Raw genomic sequence first — 21197 nt, 5'->3', positions numbered from 1 at the left:
GGTTAAGTCAGTGCTCCAAGGTCAAACACAAAGACGTACATACTTTTTAATAGACCAACATTTCAGTTCTGTTTTTAGAAGTCTTCAATAATGCTTTAACTTCTGGAGAAATTACATTTGTGTTTTTCACTAGCCGTAAGACATTTTAATCAAAATAATCAGAAGAAATTGCTTGGAGTATTTCACTCTGTGTAACAATAAATTACATAAAGTTAGGTTACTCTTGGTAATACTACAAATATTGAAATGAGTAAACACTAATTTATTATTAGTGTTGTTGCTGAAGAAATACAACCAATTATCCAGTTGGGCTGTTATCATTCAGCATCTGTGCAGCAATAGACGTGATGCATTTAAATACAAATGCAGACATGAGGTACCTTTGACTTCCTTCTCATTCCTGAACCAGCGGAGGTCGGCAGCGGGCTTGCTTCCCTGAGTGATGCAGGTCAGAGTGATGTGGTCCCCCTCCATGGCTGGCTTTGTCAGGCCGTTGATCTCTGGCTTTTCTGGCACACCTGGATGATGAAATGGAAATCACAGCAATAGAAATAGTTCAGGCACCACAGTCTGTCATTATGCAGCAATAATTCTATTATGGCTGCATGGAATGTTTTTCAGTAGCTTACCCACATGCAGAGAGATTAAGGAGCACACTCCAGAGCTTCACCAAACAGTTCCAGGACACATCAGGCACATTTGGCATACAGTAAAGCGGTTTTGCTTATTATTTGTTTACAAAAAAATACTGACATCTCTCTGTATAGCTTATTGCTTACTGTATTTTTTTGTTTGATGTAATCCTGCTTTAACTTAATGAAGAAAAGTATACTTACAAAAATATACACACCTCTTTTTCACTCTAAAAATTTGTGTATTTTTTGAGTTTATATGTGATTAACCAACACAAACCTTCACATAATTGGTAAGTGAAAGGAAAATTATAAATGATTTTAATTTTTATTTTACAAAACCAAAAACGACAGCAGTATATCTTTCGGGGTATGTCTGCATGAGCTTTGCACATTTAGAGATCAAAATGTTTTCCTGATCTTTGCAAAATAGCTCAAAAACAGTAAGTTTGGATAGAGAGAATCAATTAAATAAATTATTTTAAAAATTAAGTAGTGTTTTGAAAACATTCACATAGCTACACTCCTTTACACTAACTGTAGCAGTAAGACTTTTTAATTGACATGCTATCACCATGTGAAGTTAAGTTGAAAAGCTTGTTGTAGTTTGCATGTGTGTACATGTGGATAATCAAAAGCTCATGATCAGGTAAGAGGCCACAGGCTTGTACAGAAAATGCTAATTACTGGCCTGTCCTGTAATGAGTGTTTTAAGTGACTTGTGTCTGCCCTTCTGTTGTCAGTGAGCAATAGGTTTGCCTTGGGCCGAGTGACTGCAAGGTCTGTCAGTCAATGCCATTGACTGACTGTTGCCTTGTTTGTCTAACCACCTCCACATTTAACTGTGCTAATTTATTAGCACAGCTAAATGAACCTGATGGCTACTGTTTGCAAATGGGTAAAAGCTGAATACATGTCAACAAAAGCTGCAGTGTTCAGTATTCTATGTAAGTTATGTTGCCTACTTTTGAGGATACGTTACTGTAGCTTGACTGATAGTTTTTTTTCTCTCTCACTGAATAGGAGCAGATGAGAGACAATATTCATCTGATGTTCATTTTGTGTAAAACAAGTTAAAGCCATTGAAGATAAGACATTTGGACATTATGCCTTCAAATGTGAAGATGTATTCATAAGCACTTTTCCAAGGCACTCTAGTTTTTAAAAATTTCGTTTTCACGGACTAAAATTTAAGTCTGCAACTGTATTAAATACAATTTAATCATAAGGTCATATGAAACTAACTGTTGGTTTGTCTTTTTCATAACATCAGAAGTGAATTGTTTTTTTCAGCCAGGTTCCATTTTTATAAATGTGTTTTGAATGAGCCAGGCTTTAGTGTAATTTTCTAATCATGATTTTTGATAAATAGTTCTCTTTGAAAGTTTTGAAGTAGGCATCAGCTACTTTCCTGTCCATTTTCTTCCCAGTAATTCACAATCTGGTACCTGATTATTTTGGAGCAATGTTTTTGGAGTTTTTTTGTTGATGTTTTTTTTTTTTTTTTTACATCAAACCATCACAGGAATTATTCAAACCTGAAAATGGGTGAACCACAGTTTATTCTACACATAGCTGTAAACGTGGAGAAAGAACTATTTCCAATGGATTTCTGTGCATATATCCAAAATACTTCAAATATCAAGATTTTCTTTATGAACTACCACATAATCATGTTTGTGATGTTGAGTGAGATGTAAATTTTCCTCTAAGTATGAATCTGATGATACAGCAGTTTTAGTGGTTGATTATTCCACTGCTCTCAGCTGTGTCATTGTTACACAAGTAATTGTTTCCTTCTTCTAACAAAAAAACAACAACACATATTTGTATGTGTAGTCCAACAGATTTGAGTATGAAGCCGTTTGAGTATTTCCTCCAAATCATTTTACTTGTGTTCATTGCCAGCACTGAGTATCTTGAAGTAGCAGCTGATAAAACCAGGCCATTCCCAGATCATTTTGTATAATTATTAAATCGGCGTCTTTGTTTCCTGGCGTGCTACATTAAGTATTGTTCAGCTTTGCAAAAATAATTTCCCCCACATCCTTATTGAGCGGTCGCCTTTAATGTCTCTAATTTTGAGAACGCTTGTTAACACAGAGAGCTAGCTAATGGTCCTGGAGTGCATGAGCACATCTATTAACATTAGCAAAAAACTAATTGGAAAGATAATAAGCCCAGAGGCAGGAAATGAAGCAATGTTTGTGTAAAGTGATGATCACAACACAAACATGTCTGAAAGAGGGGAGTGGTATTAACAGTCTGTTTTTTTTTTTGTTTTGTTTTGTTTTTTGTGTCCAGCTGCAGGCAAAAGCAACATGCAGTTTTAATCATATTCAATCAAAACAAAGGCATTAGTGGAAACATTTTCTACAAAGAAAGACAAAGACATCATGCAGCAATTTGCATAAAATGCTCTTACCTAAGACGGTGAGGTAAGCTTTGGCTGTTCTGACTGGCATGGTGAAGAGAGAGCAGGTGTAAAGGCCCTCGTCACCCAGTGTGACGTCGCTGATGCTGATGGTCAACTCTGACGATGTGGCGCGCACAAGCTCAATCCGGTTGTCTCTTAAAGCTGCATTTATAGACACGAACAGGGAGGAAATAGTAGAAGCTGAATGAATATGCACTTGGGAAGACAGACATAAAATACACATGTCTTGACAGAACATTATGAATTTAGTACATTCATAATATTTGATGAAAAACAAACCTTGCTATTCGAGTACATAAAAACCCTGTTTTTATATCACTTATATGGCAAGTTTGTCATTCTAACAGCTCTGTTACTAATTCACACTTGTACAAAGAAGCTGTTTATGGTGAAGTGGTTTTCTTGCAACCAAATGAACCTCTTGATTTTAACCCTACTTGTTTAAAACTTAAGACTAGAAATGTACAAGAGAATATGATGATTTTGGTCTGATTGGTTCTAATTGTTAAAGAGTTATTTGAAACATTTAAGTGTCAATCAAACAAATCAAGATTTCTGAAAGAGAGCAATGTGCTTTATGTGTTCTAAAGAAATTTCGAATTGTGTTTATGATTTTTCTTACACAACAATAAGACCTTAAAAGCACCTTTCTGTTAAATCTGAAAAGAAAAGCATTTCAAAACCTCCACAGTAAACTACGGTGGAACCAGTTTCTCTGCTGAAAACCACAGGTAACGTTTTGAAAATGTAATCTTTCCAAACAGAAAAATAACGTGATGAAAATCAATACTGCAATAAGAGGAATGGAGAGAAAAGCGCAACAAGAATTTGATAAGATATGAGAGTTGAAAAAGATTTGCTGGTTGATCAGCATTCAACAGTCTCCAAGCTTGTCCTTTCAATTTGTATATAGTGATTCAGTTGGAACAGGCACTACAATTTCAGAAAGTAGTGACACCTTGAAAATTGGCAGGATTTGTCACTTTCCTCTAAAAGATACATTCCAAGCTATAAAACCAAAACACAAAAATACAAGTTAGTGCATTCAAAAAAGACCCCTTGAATTTGTCAATTGCATGAACAATTTCTGTTCATTGTTTCTATGACCCTTGCTGTAGAGAGGATCCATTCATGGATTGCTTTTACATGAACAAAGAATTTCCACAGAATTAATTTAATTTAAGCACCACAGAAGGTTTGATTTTGAAGTTTATTTGCATGTCAGTCTGTGTGTGTAGGTGTGTGCGTGCGTGTGACTGATACACTGACAGTATATGCTGAGAACAAATCTATGCATACGTGTGAAAATTCCTAAGTAGACATCTCATTAGTCAACATTTGTTTATTTATTAGGATCTCCATTAGTTTCCACCAAACTGGTTATTAGTCTTCCTGAGGTCCAACTGATAAAACACAAAAATGTTAATACCAATGCGTAAGACCATTTTGAAAACATAACAATATCATTTTTTGGGTTTTTTTGGAATATAGTTGCTTCATTTCATTTATCAAATCCCTTTTTATCTTATTTTCATATTACACATGGCTGTCACAATAAGACGTGGCATGGTTAGAAAAGCAATAAAAACTTTGACTTTGATTTTGTGTGAGAATAAAATCCCCAATATAACCAGAAGGTTTGTTTTAAAACAGAAGTGATTCTTATTTGCAGCATTATACCATATTGAGTAGCATCAATAGCACAAGCGGGTGAATTTTCGTCCAAGACCAATAATCTGCAGACAATTTCTGAAAAGTAGATGCACGTTTACTGTTTAAATTAAAGCTTTTATGTGTCATTAGCAGGATAAAAAGCAAAAGGCATCTTGAAGATGAAGACATAGACTGTCTCATTATGGAAATCTCAGAGAACTGTTGCTGCCCTCTGCACATTTACCACATCACAATATTCCTCTAATCACTCTCTTATTTCAAAAGAGATTTGCTTGTGCTCACAAGTTCATAAAGGTTATTCTTTTTGACAAAACAAGCCAACTATGAAAAGATGAGAAAAGAACACTTTATTTTAAATTTGGGGCCCTGCCGTCAAATGGAAGTGCAAAAACCCCCCAAAAAACATTGTAATGAGAACAGTTAATTTTGAGGCATAGCTAACTTGGACCATCCCCTCATAAACAGAGTTGTTCTATTTATTCACTCCCAGTTAAGAGCAAGAATTAGGCTTTATAGTGGTATTTTTCTTGTAACATGCATACAACAGCATTCACAAAGTGAACAAATATGGAGAAAAAATAGCAAAAAGGCTGATGTCATCTCAGTCAGTCATGGGTTGCTAAGAATTGCTTTGTTGCATCCAGGCCTATCCCCTACAGTAAATGGCAAAAGAGTTGGAATCAGTCTGACTAAACGACATCTGCTCACTCTCATTTATTACTGCATTTGTTCTGTCCCTTCTCGTTCCTCGCAACACTGGTTATCTCTACACGCCGTACACCGACTCTGAACAGGCGTGACATGTTGATATACTGTAAGCACATGATGTATCTTTAGGCTTTACACCTGTGACAGTCCATTTCTGCTTCTGTGCACGAATGAATACACACGGTCATCAAAGCAAGACCACAGAGTTAGTTTTAGTCAAATGCACTGTCAGTTCTCTTAATGAAGAAGCCCATCTTGAAAATATGTGGTATATATGTTCCATGTTGTATGCTTGCGAAATACTGTACAAAAATACAAGACTTCTAAAGCTCACTCTGGTCACAAGCTCTGTCTATCCTGCTTGAGTAGCACTTTTTCTGCTTCCTCCCACCCCAAGACCTAATTCTGTCTTCTCCAGCGGCTTCACTAACCTGTGTAAGTTAAACAATGCCTCAATTCAACTGTTTTCTTATTTGCTTTGGGCAAGGAACTATGAGCAGCCAAATGTCAGAAAATACATTTACTGGCTCACTAGCTGTCTCAATGCAACCCTGCCTTCATCTTTGCCTCTCCTCAACACTTCTTTTAGAGAAGCAATTTATGAGACATCCAGAAACCGAGTAACACACAGAGTATTCAGTCCTGCTGGTGTACTGAAACTGGAAAATACAAACATAAACTCTGTGACTTGACAAGCTAGGGTGACACTGCACTATGTAGTGTAATGATTGAATAATACAATAAACTTATATGAGTCATCACCAGCATCCAAATGTCATGACCAATTCAAAATACAATGGCTTATGAACTTGAGGACCATTGCCATTTAACACAAAATGAAGAATATGTCTTCAATAATCAGTGGGAAACACTATTAGCATTACAGCAATCAAACCATTCTAATAATCACTGACCATCTTTTAGCCTTATTCTAGTGTTGTTTTGATGAATGGATGATGAGCTAAGACTTTAAGACAAGAAGGCCTCCTCCTCCTATATCATTAAATTCTTCCACTTAATTTTTAATAAGATTCAAGTTCATAAAATACCAACAGTGGATGAGGAAATAATTCAAGAAGAACCACATCTTTCTGAGAGAAAAGATGTGACAATAGAAATTATTTACTTTCTGGGTGAAACAACATTCAATTCCCAATTGAATGTAGACAAAGACCATGAGACTGAAAGTGTTAAAAAGACTAAGGAGTCCAACATTAAAATAGTAACAAAATAGACCACCTGTAATAAAAAAAATCAAGCTGGAGCAGAAGTGGACCTTGGATCATAACAATGAAAAACGATACCATTAAATCCACCAAGGACTGGCTGAATAGGAATAAGAAATGTGAAGGCCTGGGCCAAGTCGAGCCCCACATCCAGATCTAAGTGAGATCCTGTGGGATGAGTTGAAACAGTCTTTACATGCAAGAAACCCCTCAAACATCTCACAGTAAAACATTCCTTATGCCATTTTCCTTGTTAGAGATTGGCAAATGGCAACAAACTCTGTTGTTATAACTGATGTTATTTCAACCAAATTGGGTCAGACTAACAAATAGGTGATAGGCTGGCTATTTTAATAGTTTGCTTAGGTTTGCGGGTTGACAGTTTTCTATATGCCAGTGAAGATTGAAGACTTTAAATATACATTAAAATAATAACTGAAGACTCACATGCTTTTAGCACATTGGGCTTTCATGTGAACACTGTAAGTAAAAGCAAACAGAGCCTTAGCAGTATAACCTCTGCTCCACACTCTGCAAAGTGAAAGGTTGGGTATTGACAGAGCAGCCAGGAAGATTGCATCGGTTGCTATTCATCAGCAACTGCAGCAGTCTGCCATCCATTACAAACCATTAGCACTAACAGTCTTCAGTGTTTTCATGAAGGATAGTGTTGTTGTCAACATCAAAGAACAGCACATTTGTATTTGACAGATTATTTACTGGATGTACAACCATATTTTCTGCTCAATAAGCTTCAGCTTTTGTCTCTTACAAAGATGGACAGAAAGTAAAGATGCATTTGTTAACATCAAAGTCTGATTTGTCTCTCCAAAAAATGGTCAATACACCTTTGTAGATTCTGCTGCTTGTAAAGTACATAGATCTTGGTATTTGTATGTGTGAACAAGAAAGAGATATTAAACATTTAAGTGCATAAACTGTACCAACTCAAAGCACCTCAAGACCTGACAGATACAAGTTTACCAAAGTGGTTGCACTTTTCTTCCAAAGCCTGTGGATGCAAAAAGATTTTCCATCTAATTACAAGTGCTGATGACTGCTGGCTCTGTTAAAGTTTCCCTGAACGCAGCCAACTCTGACAAGATAGCAGCGTGTAAACGACCGCGACACCAAAGCCACATGATGCTCTTTTCCCAAACAGAATCGGACAGAACAGAGAGGGCAAGTGTCAGCTATCTCTTTTTAAAAATCTGCTGAGGGTGAGAACAGAGGCACGATGTTGAAAGGGGAAAAAACTGAGACTAAAGGAAGCTGCAAAGAGAGAAGGTCAGAGATGGCTGGTTCCCATTAAATTAGAAGCTACATTTTTATTCCTAGGGAACATGTTCAGTGAACTGGCAGGCTGACTGATGATAACTGTAATGATACAAACATGTTGTATAGGATATTAAGACGCAATCATTGCTGAAAAGTTAATTAAAACAAAGCATGAATAGTAATTAACAGTCTGTTCTCTCTGTGTACATGTAATATCCCTAATGTTGGTTTTGACTCAGGAAGATCCAGGAATTCAGAATATTTTAAAGAAATGTTATGCACTTGCTTATCTGTTAATTGAATTATTTCTTATCTTAAAAGAGATTTAATTAAATAAATGTATAAAAACAATTACTTTGTAATGTAATTGTTTTTTTTTACAACTTAAGTAGACACACATTGTTTTAAATAATCTCATGGTCAATGGAGAGAGCATACACCAGCACAAAGTAGTATGTGGAGACTTACAATCTGCTCTGCCTGTAAGCAATAAAATCATCTTAACAAATACAAAACATGACAGGTTTAAAATGTCTAAAAATTCTTGATGATCTGTAAAATAAAGAAGCAAGTTTACAGCATATCTTCATGTAATAGGTTTCAATTGTGCAAAATATTTTTTTTTCATAGTAATTAAAATTTAGATAATTATTCTAAGCATGTGTGTGTTGGGTGTTAATTACATTTCTACATCTGGCTTGTACAGGCATGAATGACACATGCATCAACAATGCAAGTGGATTTGGATTCATCCACAATCCACAGAAAAGAAGTCAGGACTCCTTTTCTGTCCAACATATTTGCACACTTCCCTTCATTCTTTTATAATCTCTCTTTCTTTTCCCGTCTGCCCTTTCCTTTCCAGCTTTCTCCCATGTCTCTCCTCCCCGTCCCTTCATCTATCTAGGGACAGCGTGTATTAGGACAGAACCTTGGCAGGTGTTTGCTCATTCAAGTGACACAGTTTTATAATGAGAAAAGTGCAAATTTCAAAATATACATTCAGCTGTCTCTGTCTGGATGCAGACACTCTCTTTTCCTTGTCAACAACCCATCTCAGCATTGAATTTGTCTGCATCTGTATGTATGTGTGTGTTTGTAGGAGAGATAGAAGGAGACCAAAGCAAACAGAAACAACCCTCACTGAATAGTTTCATATGCATTCTGTAGCTTGAGTCATTCCTCAACCTCCATTACCTGTTGTAAGTTGCTGAGATAAAGCAAGCTGTGTGATATGTAAAATGTGCCATTCTCCATATGGTAATTGGCTTGCACAGATTTTTTTTCCTGTGACAGAGGTGATTTTCTTTCATCAATCTCTCCCTGCCGTGTGGAGTTCAGTGGGACACCGTCACCAGCCCCACTTCATTAAGTCCTTGTGAGAAGCAGGTCACTGACGTGACAGCTTTTGCCCATCAACTCAATAGTATTTTTTTTTCTCTTCAGCTCAAGATTGCAGCAGGAGACCAGATGTCTATAAAATAAAGAAAATTTGGGAGGGGGGTGGGTATGGGTGGCTTGCAAAAATAATTCATACTCCTTTAACTTCTCATATTTGGCCCCAATACAGTGTTAAACTTAAATAGCTCCATCAAAACCAATTGGGATTGGAATCCACAACACACCAAACTGTCTTCTGTCTCTGGACACAGTTTCATGTTTGCGACTGTTCACAGTAAAACATGACACTTCCTGTTCTCAGGGTGTGTGGCCTAACTGACGTCATCATTTGACCATTGGGTATTGTAGGACACCCATTGAATTTACTGTGCGTCTTGGGGAGCTCTACAAGTGTACCAAATTTCATGTCTCTACAATAAACTAAGGTCAATGCGGAGGGTATTTTGAAAGTTGCTAGATGGCGCTGTTGAGATGATTCTTGTGCAATTTTTGCAACAAATTTAAAATACATACATTTTGCACAGTCTTGACACATCCGTCAAGTTTGGTCAGTTTTTGAATATGATAACCCCTCCCAAAAGCCAATTCATTTAATGGAAGCATGAGAATAATTTACAGAATGATTACAATAGGCCTTCGCAGCGCTTTGCTGCTCGGGCTTGATAAATGTTAAGTGGAAGGAAAATTACACATATCTTTTCCAATGAAAATAGTTTAGATTTATTAGCAGGGTTGCAATTATCTCTGTAAGTCTGTTTACCACTTCATCTACCAACTGTATTATTTTGGGCATTTTCCATCATCTCCACTAATTGGCCCAGATTCCAAACCGAATTTAGGCCTGGACTTCAATTGGGCCTTGCAATTTATCACTATTTATCACTATTAAGCATATTTATCACTATTCAACTGGAAGGTAAACCTCTGCACCACTTTACAGACGACGGTAGCCTCTAAAATTGTTTTCATCAGGATTGCCCTGCATTTAGTTCAAACCATCTGACAGGTTTCCTGAAAAAAAATCACACCACACCAAGATGTGGTTAGCAGCATGTTTCACAGTTGAGTTAGTATATAAGGGGTGACGTGCCACACAAAGCTTTTGCACATATTCCTAAAAGTTTGATTTTTGACCAGAAGACATTCTTCCACAAAAAGCTTCTTTTTAGCTCTGTACTCTCTTCCCATTGAGGCAGATTTAGACAGTGTCTAAAAGTAGGAAAGTATTCCTTTTTCTCTAAGGAAGATTCCTGTGAGTGATAAGTAGCTGTACTAATGCACGCAGTGCTAACTGGATTTGTTGCTTTATTTGAAAACATAACCTCTTTCTCACTCTTAGCTGCTCTGACACCAGATTTTCTGATTTACAAGGTAAAACACAAGCGACACATTCACAGACCTTTTCTTTTAGTAATTATAATGTCTGTTTGGATGAGCAAAATGAAAACGCAAATAAGATCTAATGGAATTTATTTTATTTTTTTATAAAAAAAATGAATGTTTCATTCAGCCAAAGACAATGATCAAAGAGAAGTGGCACAGAAGCAATCTCAAGGTCAAAAAAAAGTTTCTTCTATAGGTCATAAAAGCTTTTGCAAGCTCTCTCATAAAATGCATCTTTAATTCCTCTCCTTTATCCCACTAAGGCCCACATTTCGTCTCATTTTTCTTTTTTTTTTCACCACTCATGTTTTATGGTCCTTGTCTTGGAGAGAAGGGTCTTGTTGGGGATCTTAGGAGATTTACAGTCAAGTGTTTTTCTATCAGAGAGAACCCCATACCAATCCTCAAACCGATAGGAAAGGATGTTTCACCAAGGCACTATTCCAAGAAGGAGAAAAGAAAGTCAGCGGTGTAAAAAAAATTGCCCCTGCTAAGATTATGTTTCGGGAGAAACTTCTGTTATCTGCTTCATAAGAAAAAAGTCTGCCAGTTTTTCCTTATTTTGGTATTTACTTTGGAAAACTTTTAAAGCCTTTCCTCTAAATTGCTCAGGCATGGATCCACTGAATGCATCAAAGCTTTCAAGGACTCATGGTGGAAAGCTGGAATGCTTGACATTCCATGTGCACACATGTATGTGCACTTACAAACCTACACACATATATGCGCATGCTCACACAACCATAAACAGGCAGAAAATTGATTTAGACAGCTGAATATTTGACATCTAAGGACTTGAATGGTTTCATATTCAGCAGCTCAGGGGGCCAAAAATCAAGCAATTGGCCCTTAGCTGTTCACCCATAACACTAATCTTAATGTTTAAACAGATCCAATCAATCTGCAGATGGCACTGCAAACTGGCAGAGATGACCGTAAGTGGAGCACAGAGGGCATTTTAGATTTTCTTTCAACATCATTAGCATATTATTGCTATTTTTAATATAAATTTTATTATACAGGAGAACCTATTATTTTCATAGGATTCAAATAAATAACCTAAAGTAACATTAACCTTTGTAAAGTAAACCTTTTGGATCAGATCTTGCATTGTCATTGCAGAGTGAGTAAACTGAAAAAGTTGTTTGGATGCATTCATTTTCAATATCTCACATAGTAAAGTTCAATATGTTCAGAAAAAAAGTGAAAGTAAAATTGTGTGAATAAACTATTTTCACAAATTACTGGTATATTTTTATTACTATTCTTTCCACTGTTTTGCTATGTTTGTGTCATAACAAACAATCACTTTGTGATTATAAATCATAGCATGTCATTGTGCTATAGTAAATGTAACTGATATTTCTTAACAATCTGATGCATGACATATTGACTATACAGTCTTCCATGAGTGAGTCTTTTTGGGCCCGTGTTTAAATCAATGTATTTTTGTGCTACTTTTGTCATTTTTATTCAAAATAATGTTTCGTATGACACTTTCTGCTGTTTTATTTCACACAATAATTATTGCATGTTTGAAATATTTTCATTTTTCACTTTTTTAAGCATTTTGTGTGTATCACACATGCGAGTGTGTGAAAGTATGTGCATTTATCCATCCATCCATACGTACATACATCTGCAACTTGTCAAGGCAAAATAAGTTGTTTCAAAATGTAACCCTTTAAATGGTAAATACATATGAACTAATTTCCAACAAATATTTGGTTGGTGTCTGGAGACAGCAAGCAAAGATGGTACAACCCTGCCAGTCTCTTGAATAGAGAGGTGGACAGCTAACCAAGGCTGGGAAAAAAAGAACAAGACAGACTGAAAATGAAAATACAGATGTCAGTGTTAAAAGAGTAATCATGTGAATAAATGGACAGCAAATTACTGTAGCTAAGCTGAATAAGTAATTTCAGTGTCACACCTCAGCTGGTGCTCAAACATGATGGGTCTGCTAAATGAGTCTGTAAATTTAGCCTGAAAAGTAATTAAACATAGGCTCTTTCTAGTATAAGAATATCAAAGAAATTCTAATTATGCCTCATTGGAAAATTTCTCCATCCAGGAAATAAAGCTATTATCAAGTCCTGAATTACATGAAACCAAAAGAGCAATTTGTAACGAGATATTAGCCTCTTTTGAATCGTATAAAAAAGAGAATCCCTTTTGCCCAGTGCTCATCTCCCTCGGTCTGTCAAAGCCCAGCTTAAGTTCCTCAGTGGAGAGTGATGGAAAGGACAAAATTGGCTGCTTTTGGGACAATGACTTATTTGAAATTCAAACAACTCTCCACAGTCAGTGCCTTTGAGAGGATGGGAGACAAGAGGCATCTCTTTCATCCGACGAAATGACTTGGAGGTGGGTCTGAGCCCTGACATTAAACAACAACAGCCGTAAAACTGGCACACTCAAAGAGCTGTAATGTAGATAGTTGTGTGAGTTTGTGTTTGAAAAAACAATATACTTATACTGATGCTTTACGGGGCACTATACTGCACTAACAGGGGTTGCATGTTTTTTTAGTTTACAATATGACACATGCACCCAGTACTTTAGAGTCAACAGAAGACTGAATCTTATGGTAAACTCAGTAAATTAAAATTAATTGTCACCAAGAACATCTTTTTTTTTTTTTCCACATTCCTGCATGCTTGACATAAACGATTCACAACAGGCACAATACAACAGCAATAAACGACACTATACATCCAATGTTATATATAAAACAGTTGTGATCCTATTCTAAAGTGGTCTGTTGTCAAGGGATGTAATTATGTAATGAATCAGGTTTCTTCCATATGAGCCATTGTCCTGGACCTACATCCTGCGGGCAGTGTGGCTAGAGATTCATTAAGTAGGTGTGGGAGTTCCTGTTCAATTGAAATGACCTTGCCTTGTGGCATTGTTATTAAGTACAGTGAGGTTGGGCCTGGGAAGACCTATTATTTTTGCAGGAGTGAGTTTGGTCTTTAACAGAGAGCATGTGGGAAAAACCACAGCAAGTTCTTTCAATTTACCGATGTTCAATAAGCACTGATCAAATATAGGTGAGCTGTCTTATGCTACTCCATGGTGGGTGGCAGATCAATTCAGCACTAAGACCCAAACAATAATTTCAAAATTAATTTCATGACACATTGCTTGCTGGAACAGTTTTTGTCTTAAGTCTTTAGTTCTTAGTCTTAGTCCCTAAGTCATTGTGAGACACCCGAGTCTATTTTTACAAGTGTCCTCTGTCCTCCTGCATATTGAAGGGGATCCATTTGTGCAGTATCATGTTCAGAAACAGCTTTTTAAGGCATTTTCAGTTTTTATTCGAAAAAATCCTTACATTTTGACAAAGTCAATTGCAATGTAGAACTTTTATGCAGCAACAACAATTTCTACTTCACCCATGAAATTATTAACAGCTGCCAATAACACATCAAATGTTCATTTTTATGACAAAAAATAGTTCATGTTTGCTACACTGCAAAAGCAAAGAAACTTTTTGCTACAGAAGAAAATATGCAGAAACTTGGTGAGTTTGGATGGTATTTTCGAGCAGCTTGGCCTAATCCCCCATCTTCTTCCTCCCAACAGACAGCAAAGAAAATTAATCTGAAATCTCATGTGCTCAAAGGCGCTTGCAGCTGAGACTGCGTTCTCTTCTCACATCGCCTGTGGCACTTTTGAAAACATTCATAATCTCTATGCTCCCATCACCATGTGCATCTGAACTCACCATGATCAGAAAGAGAACTCCCAAAGAACTTACACACACACACACGTGCGCACACACACGTGCGCACACACACGCGCGCACGCACAAAGACATAAATACATCACCAACCCAAAAAAAGGAGCATTACAGTTCAGGAATCTCAGTACTATCCCCTTTGCTATTCTGATAATACAAGAGTCCTTGGCAAGTTTTTCATTTTCAATCTCAGAGCTCAGCACTGGAAATGCCATGAAATAGACCCCCAAGCTCGACCCCTGGTGTGATATGGAATAACCTGCAGAGAACATCAACTGTTGAATTTGATGTTCAATGGAGCTTTTTAGTGCCGCTCTTTCAGAAAAGAGGCATGTAAGTGAAAATGTGAACCAAAATGCTTTCCAGCTGCATGCGTTTGCTTCCAATATGCAAAAAATCCACACCAGCAATGAAACAGTTGGACACAATCACAAACATGTGAAATGGACACACACGGAACTGGACGAGGACCCCAGCAGGCTGCAAGATAATGGAAGAAGACTGTGTAAATCCCATATGTGCTTAATCCAGACACTTATAAGAGAGTGTGATTCATACTCTATTACACTCAACTAATACAGCTGAGAGACGCAGAGGGCACAATTATTTCAGGTGCTATGACCTGACAAAATAAGTGCCATGAATTCCATTTATGAGGACTTCACTAAGATGGTGTGAAAGGTCAAAAATAAACCCTTTGTACCTATTAGCCACTAAATTGCTGGTTTCTTCCAGTCACATCTGCTCTTTGCTTGTGTGTCACTTTGAAGGGTATTTGTCAGGTAATGGAGCAAGATTATTACTGAATTGTAGAGTTTTTAGGATGTTATCTGACAATTATTATACACAGTGTAATATCTGCAAATACACCTGGTAACATAAGTATTGTTAAGCCAGTATTTGTGTCGGAAATGCTTCGGTCAGAATTTGTTTTGGTCCTTTTTTGTGATTTTGTTTGGGATGAATACATTTCTAGAAATTATAGCATGTTTATGAGAAAAAAATACTTTAATTTGGAACCAAAAGATGAATAAAAAAACAGAGAAGAAATGAAAATTCTTTACGTTTGGAAGAAGTCTACAAAATGTCCCTTTGCTTTATTTTATTTTTTACGTTGCGTTTACCTCTTATATTTGGAATTCAGCTTCATTAAAAATTTTGGAAATAGCAGGACCAACAGTTCCAAACAATTAAATGTGAAACACAAAATCTGTAATTTAATAATTTTAGCAAGATATTTAACTGCTCAATGCACTGCTTGTCTGATTTGGATTTTATTATTTAAGCTAGAATACATGACTGTTAGGGTGTGGGATGACCTGTTGATCCATTGTCTAATGACACTATAAATTTCAGATTAGGATGCTTTTATTCAAATAAAAATAAAACAGTTTTGTGAGTTCAGCTTTTAAAACACAGTCTACCTTCAGACTGATTAAGGATTAAACACAAAATGATGGAAGGCATTAAAGCTGCTCTTGCTATCTTCACAGATGTGCTCCAATAAACATTTCCTACTTTGAGATAAAATGGGTCATGCACAAAAAAAAAACACTGAACTCCTTACATTGCTCGTGGCATGTTAACCCCCCACTGGTTTCTCTGCTCTGTGCGAAACAGAGATGGTCATATCAGTTCTCACCCTCAACCTCTCTTCATCTGGGTATTTCTGCATGCTTCAATGTCTCTCTCTCTCATTCTATATCTCCATTGGTCGCTCTCCTTTTATTCTCTCTTTCCATGTGAGATTTAAGGATAAGCTATGGATAATAATAGCCTCATACCACCCATCACCAGATGAAAGGCTTTACAGATTTTTAAAGGCATGTGTGTTTTTGTCTGGACTGCGATACCCCTGTTGTGAAAATAGAAAACGCACCAGAAAACACAAACATTATATCTCATGCTTTGTTCCAGTGACAAGCACACATGAAAAAGAAAGGATTATTTTGTCAGTTTATCTGCCAACACAAGCCTACATTAAAACAGGGAATACTCTGTGCCTCTCATGTGGGTGTCAATGTGTGTTGTGAGTCCTCAACTCACCTTTCTTGTCCCCAAAAAAAAGGGTCTGCTGTGCTGGGTTCGACCACTGGAGGGAGGTGTTGTCATTATACTCCACGCGGCAGGTCAGGTTTACCGTTCCGCCCTGTGTCACGGTGACATTTTGAACCAGAGGATACTGACCACTGATACCTGCAACATGACACAACAAGAAAGAGGAGATGAAGATGAATTGCGAAAGAGAGAAACAGAAGTAGGGCTTCAGAAGTACCAGCAAGGGCTGCCTTGCTGGTAAAATGCATTTAATGAAGTTAAGGACTGATGAGTCAAAAAATTCAAAAATGTGCATGACGTATGCATCTTAAAGCTTAGAAATATCTACAGTGCCTTGCAGGAGAAATTATTCCTCCAAAACCTTTTAAACTTTTCACCATAACAATCGGAAATTTCAAAGTACTCTATTAGGATTTTATGTGAAAGGTTAAATAGTGTGTTATTGTGAGGTACAATATGAAAGAATACATATTTTTTACATTATTTTTACATACCGGTAAAAATAATGTAATGTAAAAATTGCAATCAACCTCCTGAGTTCATCATTTGTGAAATCATGTTTAGCTGCAATTACAGCTGCTAGTCTCTCCCGGCTTTGCACATTAGACAGTGCAATTGTTGCCCATTATTACCTGCAAAAATAGCTCATGCTTACTCACAATGAATAGAGATCGTGTAAATATCAGCCATCAACTCTTGCCCCAGATCATCAAGTAGATTTGGGTCTTGACTTTGACTGACCCATTCCAACATATGGACATGCTTTGATCTGAACCAAATCTTTGTTGCACTGTCAGTGTATTTAGGGTCAATGTTCTACTGAAAGGGGAGCCTTCATTCTAATTTAAACGGTTTTGCAGCCCAGAAGAGAACCCCCCTGCAGTTGGCTAAATCCACCTTTCCATTTACACTGATCACTTCTCCTGTCTCTGAGGAATAAAAGGCATCTCAACAGGATACAGTTGTAACCATCCTGGAGTAATCATGGTGATGTGCAGGGTAAGTTTTCCACTTCACATAGCATTTAATATGCATTACATGCAATCAGAGTTTAGAAGTGGATCGCTTTAAACAAAAAATTGTCCACCAAGTCTCTGACCAATCTACCCTTTTCCTTGATATCTGTGATGATGTTTTTTTCACTAATTTCCTAATACGTGAAGCCTGTGCAGAATAGATGCATTTATACTGAGGTAAAAATACAACCAGGTAGTCTCATTACCAATTACGTTTTTATCAGAAAGCTCTGGATTTTTTTATCTCTAAAGAAATAAATAATGCTGAATATAGACACTGCATATCACTTTTCTTCCGCTTGAAAAATTATGTAAAAATGTGTGAGTATCATTTGAGGGGAATGGTGATGATGACGCAAAATGTAAGAAGAGTTCAAGGCATAAGAACACTATAGTTTATCTCTAGAACAGTTTAAAAAAGGTGGAAATTTGGCATACATCTGGCTTATTTGGCTTTGGCAATAAAAAAAATAAATAATTAAGGGCTTAAGACCCTAATTACAAAGCAAACGCTCAGGGAGGCCGGTCAGTGATTATGGTGTGCTAAATTGGACCCAAATGTTGAACACACAGGGGGTGTTTAGCCAGAAGTATTGAAACCTTAGCTACAGTGAAGAGGACCAATTAAAAGCTGTCCTCAGTGGACTTGAGCGGATGCTGATGTGTGTTAATGCGTGCATCCAGTGAGCGAAAAGCTGCCGGCAAGTCAAATTATACATTTCATCCGTGACCTCAAAGCTGAACCAAATTCGTTTTCAGCACCACGGACGAGGCGCTGTTGTGACTGGCTGTCAGCGGTTACCTTCTAGTTGTCAGGACCCTGGACAGCTCACAGAGTTGTCAGAGTCTGTGTACTTTGGTACGAGTATACATTTGTGAGCGTGAGGCAGGCTGGGAAACAAGTGAACAGTAATAATCATAAATCTATCCCTTGTGCCATCCACAGAAGTACAATGTTAAAAAATGTGAGAATGAAGGTTTTCAGGGGAGATAAACTGAATAATGCACATGGACAGAAAAATTTACTTTGGGAAGAAAAAAAAAAAACTTCCAAAAAATGCAATTTTACACTGATAATGAATGTCCCTGTATGAATCAGTATGATCTGCGATTTTTTTCCTGGTTTCTTCACAGAAGGTAATTTATTGCACAGGTGAGATAAACTAACCGTGTTTGCCTTCTGGGTTAGCAGGTGAGTCCAGCCCTATCATAGACACTGTGGGGGAGGACGAGCAAGGAGGAGAGATGAAGAGATGAAAGAAAGGAAAGAGAGGGAGAGGTAAGTCAAGGAGCATGGGTCATTTCCAGTGTTGATTAAGGCCTCCCGAGGTTAATCATGCATGAGAGAGATAGAGAGGGAAGAAGAGATAAATGGAGGGAAAATGGATCCCAGCTATAGGAGGAATATGTTTTATTCATAGAAGTTTTGTATGAAGCATTATCTGTCGATTTAAAATACTTCTGCATCTGCCTGCATGTTTTCTTCAAAACTCATCTTTAAATCACTTAACTTTTTTTTTTTTTCCACTTAACTAATTCTGATAGAATTCATCAGTCATGCACTTGGATAACATAGTGATGGGTATGATGCATTTTAGCGTCTTTTTGCCGGCCTCGAATGAAGTTAGTAGTTAACCTCTGTATTGGACAACTACATTAAGTGAGATTTTGAATGCAAAGAAACCATCTTGCAAAAACCCATTGAAGCCCCGTGGACATGTAAGCATCTTAAATCAAACACCTAAAATCATAGGACAGTGACCTGATTTGATCTGCTTTTTATTAACATATAACCTATACGGATTCAATTGGCACCGGAAAAATGTAGTGCATTATTTCAGATAAATGGTTCTCTACTAAAAATGTTTAGTTTCAAATATATAAGAAATACAAGAAATGAAAGAATGACTCGTCTTGTTCTCCCCACAGCACACCAGCAAACTCACCCTCACAATATGACTATTAGGCTGCAAATGTTCCCATTTTTCCTCCTGCTGTTTCATCGCCAGTGGTATTGAAGTTAGAAATGTATCAACGCTAAAAGGTACAGATAAACTAAATTTTCAGCGTCATCAAAGCTGGAACTATATGGCTTTGACTATTTTGGCTGCATTAAAAAATATTTTAAAATTCTGTCCAAATATTCAAATAATTTAACATTTTTTAGCTTTTAATGTTAATGAAGAACCTTTAATACCCAGCCTTATCCAAATGGACTACTTTGAATTTGCAGCCAATTAAGGTGACCATTGTTAAGAATTGAAATCAAATTTAATCCTACACTATACTTTAATCCTATGTAATATTTTATAGTATTTTTTTATGCTGCTTATGGAATACATTGGATATGAAAAAGCTGGCAACGTTTCGGAAATATCACAGATAAGGAAAGTTTCCTCCTTGACAAGGAAATATACACAGGGATTGTTTACAAGTACTAATATTAACTGTGTTAATGTTAATACACTAATCGTTTCATCTTTTAAAAAAATATATCGGTAAAACCCACAATACACTGACTGCTTTCTAACACACATATTGTGACATCATCTTAATTATAAATAAGAATAAGAATAGCCAATACTAGCAGGAAAACTGGAATAAAAATATTAACTATAGAGTCAAAATCAGAAGCAGCATGCGAGTGGTAGTAATCTACCAATATTTTAATCTTCTTCAAGTGTACATAGTTTAGTTTTTCTGTAATCATTTTCCACTGGTTCACCTGTAAAGTCAGCAATTGTTGCTACAGTATACCTGTCAGTATTTAAAGAGAAGTTTTTGGTCTGCTAAAAGATTCCTGAGAGTGTTTAACTACATTACACACATAATGAATTAGTAAGAATCAAGAACAAAGTGCTTTGCTAAATCTTTCAATCCCCTCTACTTACCTGTTACCCACCTGTTGGGCTCTGGACAAAAATTATTTATTAATTAATTTTAATTTGTTCTTAAAACATTCAGCAGAAAATATCAAACTCTAGACAACAAATGTCAATCACAAAATTTGAATAGTGTAATGATTAGATAAGTTCTCGATTTAACAGGAATCAGAAAAATCTTTCACGTTCTATTGCTGGTTGATCTTCCTCTTTTTCTTTTGTCCCTTTACTGTAGTGAAAAAGTAAAGCGATCCCTTAGTTTAGGCCTGTTTCTGTCTACACATCCAGAGGGACTTAAGGGGCCAAAGGGGCCACAATGATGGTTATATTAGAGCTTCACAGTGTTCAGTGCACCTAATTGGCCAGTAGAATAGGTTCTTCCAGGCTCCCCCATGGCCACCCAGACCTGATTTAAATGTATCTCCTGAGGGAAGAAGGCAGCTGTTCTCTCCTGATTTCCATGTCTAAATTTAGGTTCTTCTCTCACTTTAACTCCACTCTTTCTCCTACTTTAAGTTTTCTGCCTTGACTTTTCCAGTTCATATCCATTCCAGTCAGTTCCCTTCTCTCTTATTCTGTTCTCCTGCTGTCTCGTTCCCTCCTCTGGTTGATCCCTGAAGGGTGGCATTTCCACTTTCTGTGTCGCTCATTTTCATATTCGCTCTCTCTTGGTGCTCCCCTGTCTTTCAAGTTTATCTTGATCCTACCTCCTTTATTTTGCTGAATTGAACTCTATCTCACGCCAAGAGTGGGG

At 36.9% G+C, this 21197-nt stretch overlaps 1 protein-coding gene across 3 annotated transcripts in view; it reads right to left on the bottom strand.

Moving 5' to 3' along the window:
- The window catches only part of cadm2a (cell adhesion molecule 2a), a 216493-nt gene that overhangs the window by 42696 nt on the left and 152600 nt on the right, over window positions 1-21197 (bottom strand). For all 3 annotated transcript variants that reach the window (XM_055043528.1, XM_055043530.1, XM_055043529.1), the window contains 3 exons: window positions 16534-16683; window positions 3058-3210; window positions 381-518 (listed from right to left, as the gene is read on the bottom strand). In XM_055043528.1, the coding sequence (XP_054899503.1) occupies window positions 381-518; window positions 3058-3210; window positions 16534-16683 (441 nt within the window). The remainder of the gene's footprint in view (window positions 1-380; window positions 519-3057; window positions 3211-16533; window positions 16684-21197) is intronic.

The sequence above is a fragment of the Poeciliopsis prolifica genome, unplaced genomic scaffold, assembly GCF_027474105.1.
Source record: "Poeciliopsis prolifica strain line A6 unplaced genomic scaffold, Auburn_PproV2 SCAFFOLD019, whole genome shotgun sequence".
Taxonomy (NCBI): Eukaryota; Metazoa; Chordata; class Actinopteri; order Cyprinodontiformes; family Poeciliidae; genus Poeciliopsis; species Poeciliopsis prolifica.
The sequence above is the reverse complement of the archived record's forward strand: the minus strand, read 5'-3'. Positions and strand labels throughout refer to the sequence as shown.